The sequence below is a fragment of the Onychomys torridus genome, chromosome 2 (genome assembly GCF_903995425.1).
Source record: "Onychomys torridus chromosome 2, mOncTor1.1, whole genome shotgun sequence".
NCBI lineage: Eukaryota > Metazoa > Chordata > Mammalia > Rodentia > Cricetidae > Onychomys > Onychomys torridus.
This window is the reverse complement of record NC_050444.1, coordinates 158,907,105-158,924,234: the sequence shown is the minus strand read 5'-3', so window position 1 is coordinate 158,924,234 and position 17,130 is coordinate 158,907,105. Positions and strand designations below refer to the sequence as shown.

The 17,130-nt window shown below is 44.2% G+C and overlaps 1 protein-coding gene across 5 annotated transcripts in view; it reads left to right on the top strand.

Annotated features, from left to right (window-relative positions):
• The window catches only part of Vps13d (vacuolar protein sorting 13 homolog D), a 229,558-nt gene that overhangs the window by 71,170 nt on the left and 141,258 nt on the right, over positions 1–17,130 (top strand). For all 5 annotated transcript variants that reach the window (XM_036179299.1, XM_036179301.1, XM_036179300.1 and 2 more), the window contains exons 30-36: positions 935–1,147; positions 5,431–5,693; positions 6,538–6,671; positions 9,982–10,137; positions 12,100–12,310; positions 12,887–12,961; positions 14,789–14,995. In XM_036179299.1, coding sequence (XP_036035192.1) covers positions 935–1,147; positions 5,431–5,693; positions 6,538–6,671; positions 9,982–10,137; positions 12,100–12,310; positions 12,887–12,961; positions 14,789–14,995 — 1,259 coding nt within the window. The remainder of the gene's footprint in view (positions 1–934; positions 1,148–5,430; positions 5,694–6,537; positions 6,672–9,981; positions 10,138–12,099; positions 12,311–12,886; positions 12,962–14,788; positions 14,996–17,130) is intronic.

Sequence of the window (17,130 nt, the reverse complement as noted above, 5' to 3'; positions counted from 1 at the left end):
GAACATTTGCTTTGGTTATTCTTTTGGTTTTGCTGTGTTACCCAGGTTCACTTTGAACTCCAGGATCCCAGCCTCAACTTTTCTTGAGTAGCTGGGACATAGGTGTGTCACTGTACCCCATGTGCTGAGCATTTTGACAGGACAGACTGAAAAATAAGAACTCTGGAGTAGTAAAAGTAAGAGCTCTGGAGTAGTCTTGGGTGGCACTTCAGTGCTCTGGTACACTTGGCACTGGAGCATGGTCTGACCAGTGTGAGGGGTAGGGGGCACCTTGCACTGTGTCTATACAGTTTTGGCACAGTTCTGGGCAGAGCATCACTGGTGACTGCCTGGTGGGTCAGTGTTTTAAAATTGAGAGAATTCAGACAGATGCAGATATAGACAGACAGACAGACAGACAGACAGAGAATATAAATGGGAACTGTTTTGAAAATTGACAACACTGGGCTGAGCTCCCTACTTGGAAACCTTTGGACTTATTTCCCTGTGTGCAGAGTAGGATGTGTTCTGGTTGCTTCTAGTGAGCTATAGTGGTCTTCACAGATGTGCAGGCTGACTTTGGAAAGCGAAGCCTCAAGCATGCTGTAATTTCATAGATGGAGGTCAAAAGAGACCCTTTATATCCATTGGGGACTATGATTTAACACATGGCTTTCTTAGCCTAGGATGGGACATGGGACGGTAAACCATCAAGGATATAATAGACTGGGTATGTTGTTATTCCTCTGGATATAATCATCTCTCTGCACATGGAAAAGGTTTAAAGTACAGCACCATTAACTGCATTTTCAGTGGCCTGTGAACAAAACCAGTGCAGGACCTCAGATCGAAAGGTACTCTGATATAGTGATGACGGTGCTCTTGTTTCACACTTGAACTTAATTTTGTAAGGTGGGACTGTGCTTAACTTTTTGTTTGCTTTCTTCCCTTTCAGATTTGACTTTAAGAAATGTAAGCTGCTCTATGAGAGTTTTTCCAACCAGACCAAGTCCATTAACTTGGTTTCCCATTCTATGATGGCATTTGACACCCGCTATGCTGGGCAGAAGCCCAGCCCTGGCATGACCAATGTGTTCAACTGTATCTTTCAGCCCTCCAAGAGCAGCAGCGCCACCCAGGGCTCCATTCAGATTGAACTGCATTTCAGGTAGTGGAGGCAGGCTGCAGCCAGCTCTGCCTTCCTTTTTTTTTTCTGTCTGTCCCCACTCCCACCTCCATAGGTCTCTCTGTGTAGCCTACTAGGCTTTCCTTGAAGTCACTATCCTCCTACCTCCATGTACCCCACACTTGGACCCCCAACTCTGTCTGTCTTTCTTTTCTTTTAAATTTATTGACTTTTATTTTAAGTGCATTGGTGTTTTGCCTGTGGGTATGCCTGTGTGACAGTGTCAGATCTTGGAGTTCCAGACAAATGTGAGCTGTAGGTGGGTGCTGGGGATTGAAGAACAGTCAGTGCCCTTAACCGCTGAGCCACCAGCTCTCCAGCCCTCCAGCTTGGACTGTCTTTATGGCGATATTTTCTTTTGTGGTCAGTGGGCTTTGGAACATCAACGGACCCCAAAATTGGAGGCTCACCGCTACTCACCAGCACTGGTGTCACTCACCAGCACTGTGATGTGTGGTTAACAGCACCTGCTCCATTGCAGTATCATGGACTCACCAAAAGATGTCTCTGTTGCCTTAAAAAAAAGAAAAAAAGTAGTTTGGCATTGAGCCAGATCCTCAAAAATCAACCTCCTTGTAAGCTTTAATTTGTAAAGTGACTCGGGGAAGGAAGAGTTTAAGGGAAAAAACCCAAGCCAAAACCTTTTGGTCTACATGAAAGGAAAGGCGGTTTTGACCCAAACAGTTGTTTAGTCAGGTCTCCCTGACTCTGGAATTATGGGAGGCAGTGGGAACAGGGAGGAAGGGAAAATGTCCTAGAATGAGACAGACCTTAGCCCCACGTCTTAATCTTCCTCTCTATAGCTATGTATCCTGTTGGCTTTGGGATTCACTTTCCTCTTTTTGGAATGACCCAAGAGTTGAGTCCTTCTGGCGGGTCACGTGGACCCGGAGCCGCCGTTATGGCTGGCTGTCGTAGCTGTGCCTTTCCTGCTCCCCTGGAGCAGGGGTCCTCACCCTTCCTCACGCTGCAGCCGTTAATACAGCTCCTCGTCCTGTGCTGACCCCACCATAAAACTACTTCATTCCTACTTCAGTGCTGTAATCTTGCTATTATTATGAATATCTGATATGCAGGATAGCTGATATATGACCCTCAAAGGGGTCTCACCCCACAGGCTGTGAACTATTGTCCTAGTGTGAGATTCTTGTGGCTTACAGCTACTCTTGTACTTGTATGGCTGGTATTTAGTGTGCCACTCAAGACTTACTCCCAGTTTAGCTTTGGAAGGGAGGAGCTGTTGGTCTCTCCATATCCTTTAGGAGGCCTAGCAAATGGGACAATTTAGCCCTCGTAGGAACATTAGGAGTCCATCAGTGGCAGTGCTAGTGGTTTCTTGCTGGTCCCTGCCTTGACCAGCCTTCTTACCTTCTGCCAGTTGAATCCTCCCAGATCTGCAAACTTGGGCAATTTCGCCCCCCTTTCACACACACAGAGACATCTGGAGAAGGACCAAGTGACTCTTGGAAGACTGTATAGCTAAAAGTCTTATAGTCACCACTTAGACCTGGGCCTCTGATGTCAAAGTTGAGTCCCACCAACTCTTCATGCCCTCCGGTCTCTGTCATTGGCTGAGTGTAGCCTTGGGATGTGCTGTGTGTGTTTGGCAGCTTCTATGAAGATGTTTCTTAGAACGGGAGGCTTCCATGTATTTGGTCGTCCTGCAGAGGGGTAGTTTGGTGTTTGCTTTATTGTTACTAATTGTGACTTCCAAAGTAGTCACCTCTTTGTCCCCTCCTTGTCATATCTTTAATATACAGGGGGCCCAAAGTATTATTCTGCTCACATACTAAAGGCATATAATTTCAGGAGTCAAACAATCATTTCTTACCTTGGCTTTTGCTAACAGACGCACCCTTGTTAGTGAGAGAAGAGAACTGCTTCAGGAAGAATCGCTCTTCTGTTGGGATTTTGTATGTCAAGTATAAATCACTTCACAGTGTTTGAAGGCTTGAACTATTTTCCAGAACAGGGTCTGACACACTTGACTTTCCAGTTAGCACCAAGGCCTGACAGTCCCTGCTCAGAATGGGGTGGAAAAATTTTACTGAGGGCAACATTTTTTGTCCATTACAAAAGAGTAGAGTGTTTCTGTGACAAATGCTGTGTGTGAGAAGGAACTGTGCCTTGCCATGCCCTTTTACTAGAGGCAGTGAGCCAGGTTAACAGAAGCGAGACTGGAGAGAGCAGCCTCAGGCACATCCCCAAGTCAGCGCTTCACAGGCATGGGGGGAGCTAGTAAATGTAGCAGCCAGAGCCAGGGTCTCTTTCACAAAATCAGGTTCAACTCCCAAACCCTGTGACCTACCCCTAGCCTGCCTCTGCTGGCCTCCTTTCCTCTCTCTGCCTGCTAGTGTGGTGATAGGGCTGCCATCACCCTGAGGACACTGTGGCTTCAGGCCAGGCCTGAGAGTCTTTCTGGGGAACAGTGAAGACTATAAAAGCAGTCCCTGTCCCCTGCCCATCCCTCTGCCCATTTCTGCTCTAGTGCGCTTGCTCTCCATTTATGGCCAATGTCCTCCTCAGGCTAGAAGATCTGGGGTCTGAGCTTAGTTGCAGTTAAAGAAGCCAGATAGCACTGGTGAATGAACTTGACATTTGTGAAGCAGTCCTGAGCTTCTAAGAAGAGGCCTCATCAATTTTAGACTTGTTTGTCAAGAAAGAAGCTGGCATTTAGGGGACACCTGCCATGTGCCTGGTGCTTTCGCTTACAATGTTAGTTCTCATTTTATATATGAGGGAACAGGTTGATATACTCAGGATCACACAGCTTGAGAGTGACAAGATTTTAGTCTGGCCTCTTGACCTCTAAACCTTTGCTCTTCCTACTGGACCAGCCTTTCCCAGTGGTAGCACTGTAGGGCCTGTGGCCAGAAGAGTTTGGGTTTTCCCCCTCATATTTTGGAGAATTCGCATAGGCTTTGCCAGTCAAACATCTCTAATAAACCTTCTAATATCCAGGGGCTAGAGGAATGGCTCAGTAGTTCAAGCACTTTTGCAGAAGGTCCAGGTTTCATTCCTAGAACCCAGATGATGACTTACAACCATTTGGAAGTTCTGTCCCAGGGTACCAATGCTTTTCTCTGGCCTCCTTGGGCACTGTACATATGTGGTACAAAGACATACGTAAGGGGAAGACACCCATACACATAACATATATAACTTCAAAAATGAAAAGAACATCCAAAGGTTCTCAATTCAGATTTGAGCATTTGGGTATTTGGATTGGGATGCTTAGCTTGTATTGATATTTCAGATCAGGCTGCTCCTATAAGGCTTTCCTATGCATTGTGGCATGGTTAGGAGCATTCCAACTCTACCTACCAGGTGCCAATTGTTCCCTCTCAATAATAATGATAATGATAATAATAATAATAATAATAATAATAATAATAATAATAATAATTGTTTTCCGAGACAGGGGTTCACTTTGTAGCCCTGGCTGTCCTGGAACTCATTCTGTAGTCCAGGCTGACCTCGAACTCATGGAGTTCCATCTGCCTCTGTCTCCCAAGTGCTGGGATTAAAGGCTCACACAGCCACTGCCTGGTGCCCTCTCAGTTATTATTACTAATAATAGTTATTGTTAAAGACAGCAAAAAAAAAAAAATGTCTCTAGATTGCCTAATAAATGCCTATTGTGGACTCATGTTAGCTGAGGGCTCTACTATCCCACGTTCTTAGATAGAGTTCTTTTTTTTTTTTCAAATGAGGGGCTGGAGAGATGGTTCATTGATTGAGAGAGCACTTGTTGCTCTTGCTGAGGACCTGGGTTCAGTTCCCAGCACCCATGTGGTGGCTCACACTGTCTATAACTCCAGTTCCAGAAGATCCAGTGCCCTCTTCTGACTTTTCCTGAGCACTGGGCATGCAAGTGGTGAACAGACATACATGTAGGCAAAATGCTCACACACATAAGATAAAATAGTTCTTTAAAAAATGTGATTAACCTCCAGAAAGCTTATACTTTGTGTGCTCATAAAACAGTGCTCAGAGTGTTTCCATGCTCAAAGTTGGCTATTTCTGCAATACTGGAATGGGACCAGGCATGGTGCTGCACACCTGAATTCCCAGGTACATAAGAGCCTAAAGCAGGAGGATCCCTGAGCCCAGGCATTTGAGGCCATCTTGGATAACATAAAAACAGAAGAAAAGGGGAAAAAAAAAATACTGGGCCTGAATAAAGCCTTGGCAGTGATGGAAATACCATCTTTGTGATTCTGTTTTTTTTTTTTTTTTTTTTTTTCCTGCCTTTTTTCTTGAAGATCTACAAAGGATTCTTCCTGTTTCACTGTCGTTCTCAACAATCTCCGAGTGTTTCTCATATTTGACTGGCTGCTGTTGGTCCATGACTTCTTGCACACTCCCAGTGACATTAAGAAACAAAATGTCACTCCTGCACGCCACCGCAATGCCAGCAGCGAATCTGCTGTTGTTCCCAAAACCGTTAAGAGTGGAGTAGTCACCAAGCGGTCTTCCCTGCCTGTGTCCAATGAGAGGCACCTGGAAGTCAAGGTCAATGTAACAGGTGATTGTTTTTAGTGTGCGCCAGTGTGTGTTAGTTTGGATGTTAGCTCAGACCTGTTGTACAGGACAACTTCTCTGTGCCAGCCACACCTCTTTATTTTTTGAGACAGGATCTCACATAGACCAGGCTGATTGCAAACACTAAGGTCTGCCTACTTCTGCCTCCTGAGTGCTACGATTAAAGTGTTTTTTTTTTGTTTTAGAGGAAGATCTCACTCTGTATCACAGGCTGACCTGGAATTTGCAGCAGTCCTCCTGCCTCAGCTTCTGCCTCCCAAATGCTGGGATTGTTGGTATAAAACACTGCATCTAGCTTCATACTGTTTTTTGATGAAAACCCAGTGTGAGTGAGTTTTGCAGACCCAGCTGAGTAGAGATCTGTCAGCACTTAGCAGCAGTGGCGGCTGGACATCAATGATCTGCACTCATTGTGGGCAGTGTGGACAGCTGTGCAAAGCTGTTGTGATACCCCATGCTGCTTGACCAACCCATCTGACTCTTCTTCCTTGGCTTCTAAGTCCTCTGAGAGAGGATGCTCTTCTTACCTTTTGCGTATCTTTTTTTTGGGCCTCCCACCATGACTAGAATGTCATTTCTCTGTTTGTCTTGAAAATGCATGTTGAATAGAGGAACTACATTCTAGTTCTTTCTGCCAGGCATTGCTTCATTAGCTCACCTGTGCTTACTAGATTCTGAGTCTGGGAAGGTAGTGAAATAGGACATTGAGAACTGTCCTTTGAGAAGGAACAGTGTCTTTACCTGGCACACCTGTGCCACTTGTGTTGGGACAGCCAGGTGATGCCAGCTTCCTTGCTTGCCTTGACTGATGATGCTGTCCTTTGCAGGCACGGAGTTTGTGGTTGTTGAAGATGTGTCTTGCTTTGATACCAATGCCATTATTCTGAAAGGTACCACGGTACTCACCTATAAGCCCCGCTTTGCTGATCGCCCCTTTTCAGGAAGTTTGTTTGGCATTGAGGTAAGTTTGTGTGTTGACCACAGCACTGCAGAGGGATCCAGAGAGAAACATCTAGAAAAGTATTTGCCTCCTGAATGCTTATTTTTCTAGTGCTAGGAATGGAACTGAGGGTCTTGTGAATGCTTAGGCAAGTACTTTACCACCAAGCTACATTCCTACCCTGCCCCTTTTTATGACAAGTTGTTTAGGCACAACCTCCAGAGCTTTTGAGTCAGTAGGACTGGGAAAAGACCCAAGACTCCATCTTTATAAATATGTGTGTGTGTGCATTTTAGGCAAGCACTCCATCAACTGAGGTGAGTTACATTCCCTGCTCAGCTCAGTCCTTTTTTGTTTTGGTTGTCCATTGCCTAGGCTAGCCTTGAACCTTTGATCCTTTTGCTTTAGCTTCTTGAGTAGCAGGGATTATAGACCTATGCCACTGTAACCATCACGGCCTCCTGAACTCTTCTTAGGGAAACATCATTCAGTGAAGGGCCTTTGCCTTCTCTTGTAGCTTTTTCCTCCAGTCTGGTAGCTTACTCCCCTGTGTCTGTCTTCCAGTGTGAGTGAGGCTCTGAGCACACAAGGACTTTTCTCATACGCTCCTCAGGATGTTAGTCAGGGAGTCAGTCCCTCTTAGCGCCTATTCCTATTAGCACCTTGTTGTGTGGTCTGGGTCTTCTTCCTGTCAGGATTGATGCAGTATTTCTTTCCAGTGCTAAAAAACATGCACCACAGGGCCCCTTAGCAAATGCCAGGTTAGTGGCTTACACTACAAGATCTCCCTCATGATCTCTCAAGGAAGATTTAGAAGTGAGATCCAATTGGGGATTGATTAATGTGTAGTCCCTGAAGGAAAAAGGAAAATGAATATTTTTTCTCTAAAGTCTTAGAAAAACTCCATGGTAGGTTTGCACAGTTTAGGCAGTGGTCCTGCTTGCCTTGAATCCTCTTCCCTGTTAAGAGACAGGGCTCTAGGGTAAGGGGACAGGCGGTGAGGATTTTATATGGTATCCATCCCTTAGGAATATCTGATCTCTAGTGACGCTCGGGAGAGTCATGTGTGACCAAAAGGACCATGTCTCTGACTGGTGTGATTATTATGAAGGAGGTAATTTGTACCTGAGTAACCTTTGTCACCTGGACATGTCATGTGCAGTATTAAGTAGCATCTACCCTGTGTCTTTTTTGTTTGTTTTGTTTTTGTTTTTGGAGACAGGGTTTCTTTGTGTAGCATTCCTGCTCTTCTGGAACTCCCTTTGTAGCCAAGACTGGCCTCAAACTCACAAAGATCCACCTGCCTCTGCCTCCCAAATGCTGGGATTAAAGGTGTGTGCCACCACCATCTGGTTCACTTTGTGTCTTTTAAGCCTTGGGTTGTGGAAACAACAGAGGAGACTATGCAGAAGCCATCTCTGTGGGATGCTCTTAGCTGAGGGATTTCCTCTCACTCTTGGCTCAGGGATCTCAGTGGATATTCCTCTCACCAAATGGTGGAACATTTGCTCAGCCTCTTGAACCTTCTGATGGAACTTGGTGTTACTTCCATTGATTGCTATTACTCATTTTTATCATAAGCTGTTTTTATTCTTCCTTTGAGGTTCAGATGTAGCTGAATTAATCAGGGGTTTTCTCTCCTTGACCGTTTGCTTTTGTAAGGTGAATAAAGCTCAATTTGGGACAAGGAGCTGGGTGTTCAGATGTTGGAGTTGATCATGGAATTGAAGTTTGTTTGCTTTCCAGGCCATGACAAGGCCAGCTTTGAGTGGGGCATCATGGTGACTGATTAAGGAACTGTACAAACTGGGCTCTGTATAGCTGAATCCTCCAAAGGAGAAAAGGAAGAAGAAACTTTCCTGCTCCCATGTTTCAGAAAAGTGGAGTGGCAGAATATTTGAGATGCCTAGTTTTGAGTTGGCAGAGCCAGATCTCAGTTTTAGGACCTCTGTGGTAGATCACTGGGAGGATTGAACATAGTGAAAGGCTTTGGTGTTCCATGGTTTCCATAGTGCTAAGAAATGTCCTGTGAAGATAGAGGTCCATAAGATGAGAGTAGCTTCACAGGAATGCTCCCTTCTTTCCTTCATACTCCTTCTGAACACATAAAAGAATTTGATCCCAGAGCGGGGGTCCTTCCTCCTGTCTACCCTGAAGCATATTTGTTTATTTGTTAGCATTGCAGAATATTTCATGCACATAGAGTATGAAACCAAATTTAATGGATTCCTATGTACCTGTCTGGTAGCTTTCATCACGAATGTGCTTTAAATTAGGAATTCTGAGAGCAGGGGAAATTACCTGTTCCATATATAATTTATATTCTTAATTTGGTGTGTTCAGTCCTGTCCTTAAGAAAGTCAATATTACTATTATTTTGTTCATTTGAAATAGGCTTCCATTATGTAGCACAGGCTGGCCTTGAATTTCAGTCCTCTTGGCTCAGCTTTCTTAGTGTTGGGGTTACAGTCAGGAGTCTCATGCCTAGCTTTGTCATATATACATATGTTTTTGGTTTTGGAGACAGGGTTTCTTCTCTGGGTAGCTTTGTGCCTGTCCTGGATCTTGCTCTGTAGACCAGGCTGGCCTTGAACTCACAGAGATCCACCTGCCTCTGCCTCCCTAGTGCTGAGATTAAAGTTGTATGTCACCACCCGCCCGGTGCTTTTTGATATTTTGATGGGGCTGCATTTTCACATAACCTGTGATATGCTGCCCTTCCTAAGATTGAAGGCATGTGTCACCACTGCCCAGCCTCTGTACAGTCTTTTCAACTGTCTTTTCTCTCCTTCCCTCTCTTGTTTCTTCATGTTTCCGGAGACAGGGTCTTGCTGTGTAGCTCAGGCTGGCCTGAAACTTATGGTCCTCATGCCACTGTCTCTCAAGGATGGGCTTAGTGTGTCACCACTCTGGCTATTAGCTCCTACCTTTAGGTGACTGCAGAATCTTTACCAAGGAGATGTGGTACAACCTCACTTGCTCTTTTTTTTAAAACTAATAAAGTGGTTAGTGAAATTTTCTATATTTTGTATTATTTCAAACTTAGGCTAGTTTCTAGAGAAAAGTGAGATTATTGGATCAAAAGGCAGGAGATCTGTAAGCCATTGTGGATGAATTGGGAATATTTTCCTGCACATGAACCACTATAGCTACAATTGACCTCAGGCTAGAGTGGCAGCCCAAATCTTTGCAGCGTTTACTTCAACAGTTGATATGGGTCCTGTGAGAACAGAGGGCTGATAGCTCCTGGGACAAGTCCATTGGTGCTGCCAACTGGTAGAGCCCTCTCAAGGCAGATAGTAATCTTTGCTGTATTACATTTCATTTTCAGGTATTTTCTTGCCGACTAGGGAATGAGCAGGACACAGCTCTTTCAATTGTAGATCCAGTTCAAATCCAAGTGGAGCTGGTGGGGAACTCTTCTTACCAGAATAGTTCCGGGCTGATGGATGCGTTCAACAGTGATGATTTCCCACCCATCTTAGAGGTAATGCTGAGCAGCATCTAGCCCATGGATGCACTCCTGGTCCCCTGTGCAGACACTGTTGACCACTCTGAATCTAGTACCATTGTAGTTACCCCAGCAGATGTAATGAATACAGTGCCACCTAGGAGCTTGCAGTGTAGACAAAGATAAAAGACTCCCTAACAGGCTGGTATCATTTTGAAGTTCTGAAAAAGTTGATAGAAAGCAGAACTCAACATAGGTAGGAATAGTGGGTAGAGTGCGGGGCAGGTAGGATATAAATCAGCAGAGGAAAGAGGACATTCCAGGTCAAGAAACTGAATTAGGGCAGAAGCAGAAGGTCTCACTGGGACTGAGAGGTGTTGGAGGAGGGGAGGACTGAAGCTGAAGCTAGGCAAGAGAGGCTGATAGCTCTGGTGTTCTTGATCTCACTTTCTTTATTTCTGTGTGTGTGTGTGTGCGTGTGTGTGTGTGTGTGTGTGTGTGTGTGTGTGTGTGTGTGTGTGTGTGTGTGTGTGTGTGTGTGTCTGTGTGTGTGTGTCTGTGTGTGTGTGTCTCTGTGTGTCTGTGTGTGTGGATGCACACAGAATCCAGAAAAAAAGAGTCCGAGTTATAGGCAGTTGTGACTGCCATGTGGATGCTGGGAAGTGAACTCAGGTCCTCTGGAAGAGCAGTAAGTGCTTTGAACCACTGAGCCACCTTTAAGCCAGGTGTTGTTTCTTTGATAATTGGGCAGTAATTAATCAGTCCACTTGAATCATGAGGGCCTGAAAGAGAAAAGCTATGTGGCTTTTGAGTTTCAGCAGTACCTCACTGGTAAAAAACTGAGTGAGTGAATAAGGAAAGGCTCCTTCATAGACCTTTGCACTCTGTCCAGTGTGTTGCCTGCTTGCAGCGTCTGTGCTGCCCTCACCAGTGGAGCTAAATTGCTCATCTCTGAGGAGGAATGCATTTCAGAAAGGGTACTTCCAGACTTGACCAATGTAAGGTTATGTTTGAATAAAGCAAAGATTTTCATCATTGTTGTTTTTATTTCTAGCAATGTTATTATTATTATTGTATTATTATTATTATTATTATTATTATTATTATTATTATTATTATTATTGACAGGGTCTCATGTGGCTTAGGCTGGCCTGAACTCCTGATTCTCCTACCTCTGTTTCTGAGTGCTGACAGTATAGGCGTAGAGATCCGTTTTGTAGGTGTGCTGGTTTCATTTCTGTTGTTGTGATAAAACATCCTGATGAAAAGCAACTTAGGGAGAAAAATGTTCATTTCATCTATAATTTCAGGTTATGGTTCAACATAGAGAGGTCAAGGCAGAAACTTCAAACACCTAGTCACATCATATTCACAGTCAAGAGCAGAGAGAAATGAGTGCATACATGATTGTTTTCTTGCTCACACTCAGCCTTATTCTCTACTCTCACACACCTCAGCACCTCCTGCCTAGGGAATGGTGCTGCCCACAGTGGGCTGGGTCTTTACATCAATTTAAGACATGCCTCTGAGACATGTCTAAAGGCTAACTCGATACAGCCAGTCTCTCACTGAAACTCTCCTCCTAAGTAATTACAGGTTGTGTCAAGTTGACAAAGCTACCCATCACAGTTGATCAATTTATTTCAGAGATAAAAAAATGTAATGGGTCTGTGCAAAATGGATTAACAAAATATTATCATTATGTGGTCTTCACCCCCAGCCATATTCTTATATTGTGAGGTATTAATTACTCTAGTAATTATTCTAGTTTAGTTTTTTTTTTTTTAAATTTCATTCAGTTTTGTAACCATTACCTGATGACTGAGTTATTACCTCATCATTATTTGTTTAATTTCAAGATATTTGCAGTCTTTTAAGTGAGAAGTTGTGGTGATATCTGGACTTCTGAGACATAAAGTAGGAATTATGTGTGAGTGATGTGTAGGCACAAAGCCGAAAGCAGCTTTAAAACTTTTGCTACCTTTTACATTTCATTAGATTCAGTTACAAGCCCTGGATATCAGGCTCTCCTATAATGATGTTCAGCTGTTTCTTGCCATTGCAAAATCCATCCCAGAGCAAGCTAATACTGCAGCCCCGGAGACAGCAGCCTTGGAGGCAGACTCTGTCAGCACTTGCCTCCCAGGGGCATCTGGAGTTGGAGAGGATGTCAGAGAAGGGACAAGACACACCTTAGATCCTGTCTTGGGTAGGTGTCTATTTGGAAACCCAGGCAGTCTTCTTGATAATACTTATTCTCTCTGTCTCTCATGTTTTACTCTGCATCCCGACTGATCCAACATTGGATATGTCATACATCATCCATGCTGTTCTCAAACTTATGGCAGTCCTCCCTAGTACTTGACTTATCTACCTTAGTGGTAGCCCCGCCCCACCCACCGTTAACTTTTTCAGTTTCTTATGCACAGTTCAATTGATCATAATCTAATTGCTTGTCCTTGAGTATGATTGTAAAGTATGACTCTACAGCTACTGCTCCTGCTTACAGCAGGGTTTCCCCTTACAACTGCTTCTGGAGTTGTGTGGCTCATCTACAAGTTTGGTTTTAAAAATTGAGACTTTTCTCTGAAAACTTTGAGTCAATGTTGCTCACACTTAATGATAGTCTTTCACTTTTAAAGATAAACATAAGGAAATGATGGAAAATTCCAAGGTACACATGATAGAGTTCTACACTAGGAGCCCATTTTACCTCAAGAAAGGAAATGTTACTAGTTCCCTTTATATTGGACTGTGGAGTAATCTGTATGAAATTGTCTTCTAGAGTTACAGCTGGCTAGACTGCAGGAGCTGGGTTTCAGCATGGATGACTGTCGCAAGGCTCTTCTGGTGTGTCAAGGTAATTCGCTGTTTGTCTTGACAACATGCTTCCTTTTATTTCCTCCTCAGTTGAGAGTGACAGTGAGTGGCTGGCTGCGTGGGTCAGATTCTTCCTTGCCCTCATCAGGGGCCCCAGGCTGAGCCTCTCAGTGCTAGTGCTTCCTTACCTGGGTAGGAGGCCCTGGCTTTTCGAAAGTGCCTGGCACTTGGAAAGTAGTTGTTAGTTCTGGTTACTGATGGTGGTGGTAATGGTGGTGATTCTGACAGCCATGACCATGTGCTGAGCTCCTATAGCTCTGTCTCTGGTCTTTTGAACAAACCAACCAACAGGGATTACATTTCTTTCTTTGTGTAGATGTATGTAAGTGAATATTCACGTGTCACTACGTGTGTATGGAAGTCAGAGGACAACTTGGAGTTAGTTGTCTCTTTCCATAATGTGGGTCCTGGGGATTGAACTCAAATTGTCAGGCTTAGCAGTGAGTACCTTTACCCTCTGAGTCATCTGACTGGGCCTATCTTTGTTTTATTTAGCTTTGTGTAGCTCAGGCCAGCCTTGAACCCTTGTGCTTAGGATCATCTTGAGCTCCTGATCCTTCTGCCTCTGTGTCTCTAGCACTAGGATCACAGCTGCAGACAACTTGTCTTTTATGCATCTCTGATGATGGAACCCAGTGGGCATGCACTTTGAGCTCAATCCCTCTCCCCAGCCTGGCTCTAGGTTTTCTCATGGAGTCTCCTAACTCTTGGAAATAGCCATTACTGCCCAGACTTCAGATGAGAAAACTGGTTCAGATAGGTTAAGTAAGTTTGTCTGAGTTTATCTATTAGTGTGGGCCCAAGGTACATTAAAGAGAGGTCTATCGGATGTGGAACCTATGTCCTTTGTATTATGGCACACTGCACACTGTGTCCTTCTACCATGGCACATCAAACCCACCTTTTGTTTCTCTTAAGAAAAAGCAATACAGTCAAAGTTGTTTTTCCTGATAGCCTTTACACTTGTTTGGTTTCTCTGTTTCTCTCGGTATTATATGTGTTTGGGTGTGAAGATGGATACACACACACACACACACACACACACACACACACACACACAGAGAGAAAGAGAGAGAGAGAGAGAGAGAGAGAGAGAGAGAGAGAGAGAGAGAGAGAGAGAGAGAAAGTGTTCCCTTTTCTTTCTGAAGTGTGAAGTGCTGGAAATTAAGCATAAGGCCTTGTACATTCTAAGTGCTCTCCCACTTAGCCTGGACTCCCTTCTACAGCTCTTATCTGCTTTATGACCTAGAGAGAAATTCTAGCTCTGTAATTTTGTGATTACCAGAGAATTGCCTTTGTTTTGTGTATATATTTAAACTGAAAACTTTGCAGCAAAAAAAAAAAAAAAAAAAAAAAGAGGCATACATAGAAAGATCATGGTGTGAACTGATTTGCTTTCACCCTCATATACTTAGTTTTTTCTTGCTTATTTAGCCCTTCTTTGGGCTCCAGAAGAAGGCCTAAAAGTCTTTGTTAATCAGGGCTGGAGAGATGGCTCAGAGGTTAAGAGCACTGACTGCTCTTCCAGAGGTCCTGAGTTCAATTCCCAGCACCCACATGGTGGCTCACAACCATCTGTAATGAGATCTGACACTCTCTTCTGTGTACATAATAAATAAATAAATCTTAAAAAAAAAGTCTTTGTTAATCAACTTGAATAGAAGGTGTACAACAAGCAGGTGGGAGCTTTCTCTGTTTGCTTAAGAGCAGAATTCCTGCTATATCCCCCCACTCCCCATCCTCACTCTCAGATCCTTGTAAAGCTTTGGGAAGTGGTGTGACTGCTCACCTTCTGATTTTCTTGAAGGCCAGCTGAAGAAGGCTGCAAGTTGGCTGTTCAAGAATGCAGAGCCTCTGAAGTCCCTGGCCCTGGCCCCCAGCAGTAAAGATAGCCCAGGGGCCATGCAGGCCCCACGCATCTCTGGAGTGGAGGTCAAGGCTGAGAATGTATGCATCTGCTTCATTGATGACTGCATGGACTGTGACGTGCCCCTGGCCGAGCTCACCTTCTCCCGTAAGTGTGCTTGGCTTGGGCACCTCCAGCAACCCAGTGCTGCTCAGTTCTTAGGGCCTGCTTTAAGTTTTCTGTGTGTTCTTATTCCCCTTCTTCTTCATAGTGAAGTAATAAGGAATTAAGATAAAACTTAATTGTCTAACATGTTTTTCAGATTATTTTTTCCTTTTGTGACAGTTTCTCTGTGTAACAGCCATGTCTGTCCTGGAACTCACTTTGTAGACCAGGCTGGCCTTGAACTCACAGAGATCCGCTGCCTCTACCTCCCAAGTGCTGGAATTATATGTGTGAGTCACTATGCCCCACCATATATTTTTTTAAACAAAGCAGAATTGAGGCTTAGTAAAAATATTTTATATTTTAGTATAGACTTAAGCAGGAGGGTTAGGATAGAAAGAGGCACCCAGAAGAAAGTGAGCCACACCTGAGGGCATAGTTGTGGACTTTCAAGGGATAGTCAGGAGAATAAGACATACTTAAGTATAGGTACGAGGAAGAATTGCCCAGATTTTTTATTTATTTTCCTTGTGTGGCTTCAGCCTGTAGCTCAGGAATAACACTGATAAAATTTCCATCACATTTAGAGCTCTGGCCGAGACACTCTGTCTGTCCATTCTTGTCTTCTGCACATGAGTATAGTGGTGACGTCTAAAACACAAGCCGGCAGAAGAATGCTGCTGCCCTTTTTTCTCTTGAAAACTAATCCAGGATCCTATTAGAAAGCTCATGTGGCCTCTACTGCAGAGGGCCACATGTGAGGTGACACTACTCATCTGCTTTTGATAGGTTGTGACCCAGGCAGGGGTGCTTTCTCCTCAGTGCCCTCTTGCACATGCTAGGATGAGGCTTCTGAGGGGAGCAGGTGAAAAATCACCTGTCACTAGCTGGGTGGTGGCGACGCACGCCTTTAACCTCAGAACTCAAGAGGCAACGGCAAGCAAATTACTGGGTTTAAGGCCAGCCTGGTCTACAGATTGAGTTCCAGGACAACCAGGGCGATACAGAAAAATTCTATCATGGAAAAAAAAAAAAATCACCTGTCACTTCCATGGTTTTTGGCTCACCAGCCTTTTCTCCTTCATGAAGTTTGGTTCTGGGGATTTGAGGTTAGTCTTTGTTCATTTTCAACTTGTCCCTTCTCTGCTTTTCAGGGCTGCCCAATTAAAAGCCACTGGGGTTTTGACTTCTGGCATGGATGTCTTTTCTGTAGAGAATAATTGTCTGACTTCTTATGTTTTCTATGGCAGTCTTAAAATTTTGAGCTAATATATGGTAAGAAAGGGTCATGAGCTTCCACAGCTATCTAGGAGCTTTGGACAGCTGGTGGTCTCTGTGCAGCTCGGAGCCAGTTTTCTTTTAGGCCCTGGTTAGGTCAGCCATACTGCAGTGGATGCCCACTCAGAGTATGTGGGCAGCTCAAATGGAAGTTGATGGGCAAGAAGAAGGGGCGGTTAGAATTTTCCTAGGGTGGGGGTGGATCTGCGGGTAGTTAGGAGGAGGAATTGGGGATAATTATGATAAAATACATTGTATGGAATTCTCAAAGAATTAATAAGTACACTAAAAGCAATTTAAGCTAGTGTTCAACGGGGCATGCATTTTCTTATCACTGCCCTCTTTCCATGCATTGAGGGAGAAATACCTTATATTCCTAAGGCTTTGGCTATACTTGTGTGCTGGGGATGGGGGCAGGGAGAGTGAGATCATGTTTTAGGTACAGTGCTTAAGGGAGTGCCAAAGACTCATAAACTAAGATAATAATATATATGTTTTTATTTTTTATGTGTATGGGTGTTTTGCCTGCAAATATGTATGTGAACCACTGCATTCCTGGTGTCCATGGAGACCACAAAAGGTCATCAGATCCCTTAGAACTCAAGTTACAGATGGTTGTAAGCTGCCATGTGGGTGCTGGGAATAAAACCTAGCTCCCCCAGCAGCCAGTGCTCCTAACCACTGAGCCATCTTTCCAGCACAATAATGATATTTGAATGTGGTGATTATAAAACAAGAAAACTGATGTACAAACCTGTATGGTGGACAGAATGCTATAGTTATGTGTGCTCTCCCATGAGGTTGTCAGTACCAGCTACAAGCTGTTGTCTGCAATGCAGTTCATCTGGGGAGGCCAGCTT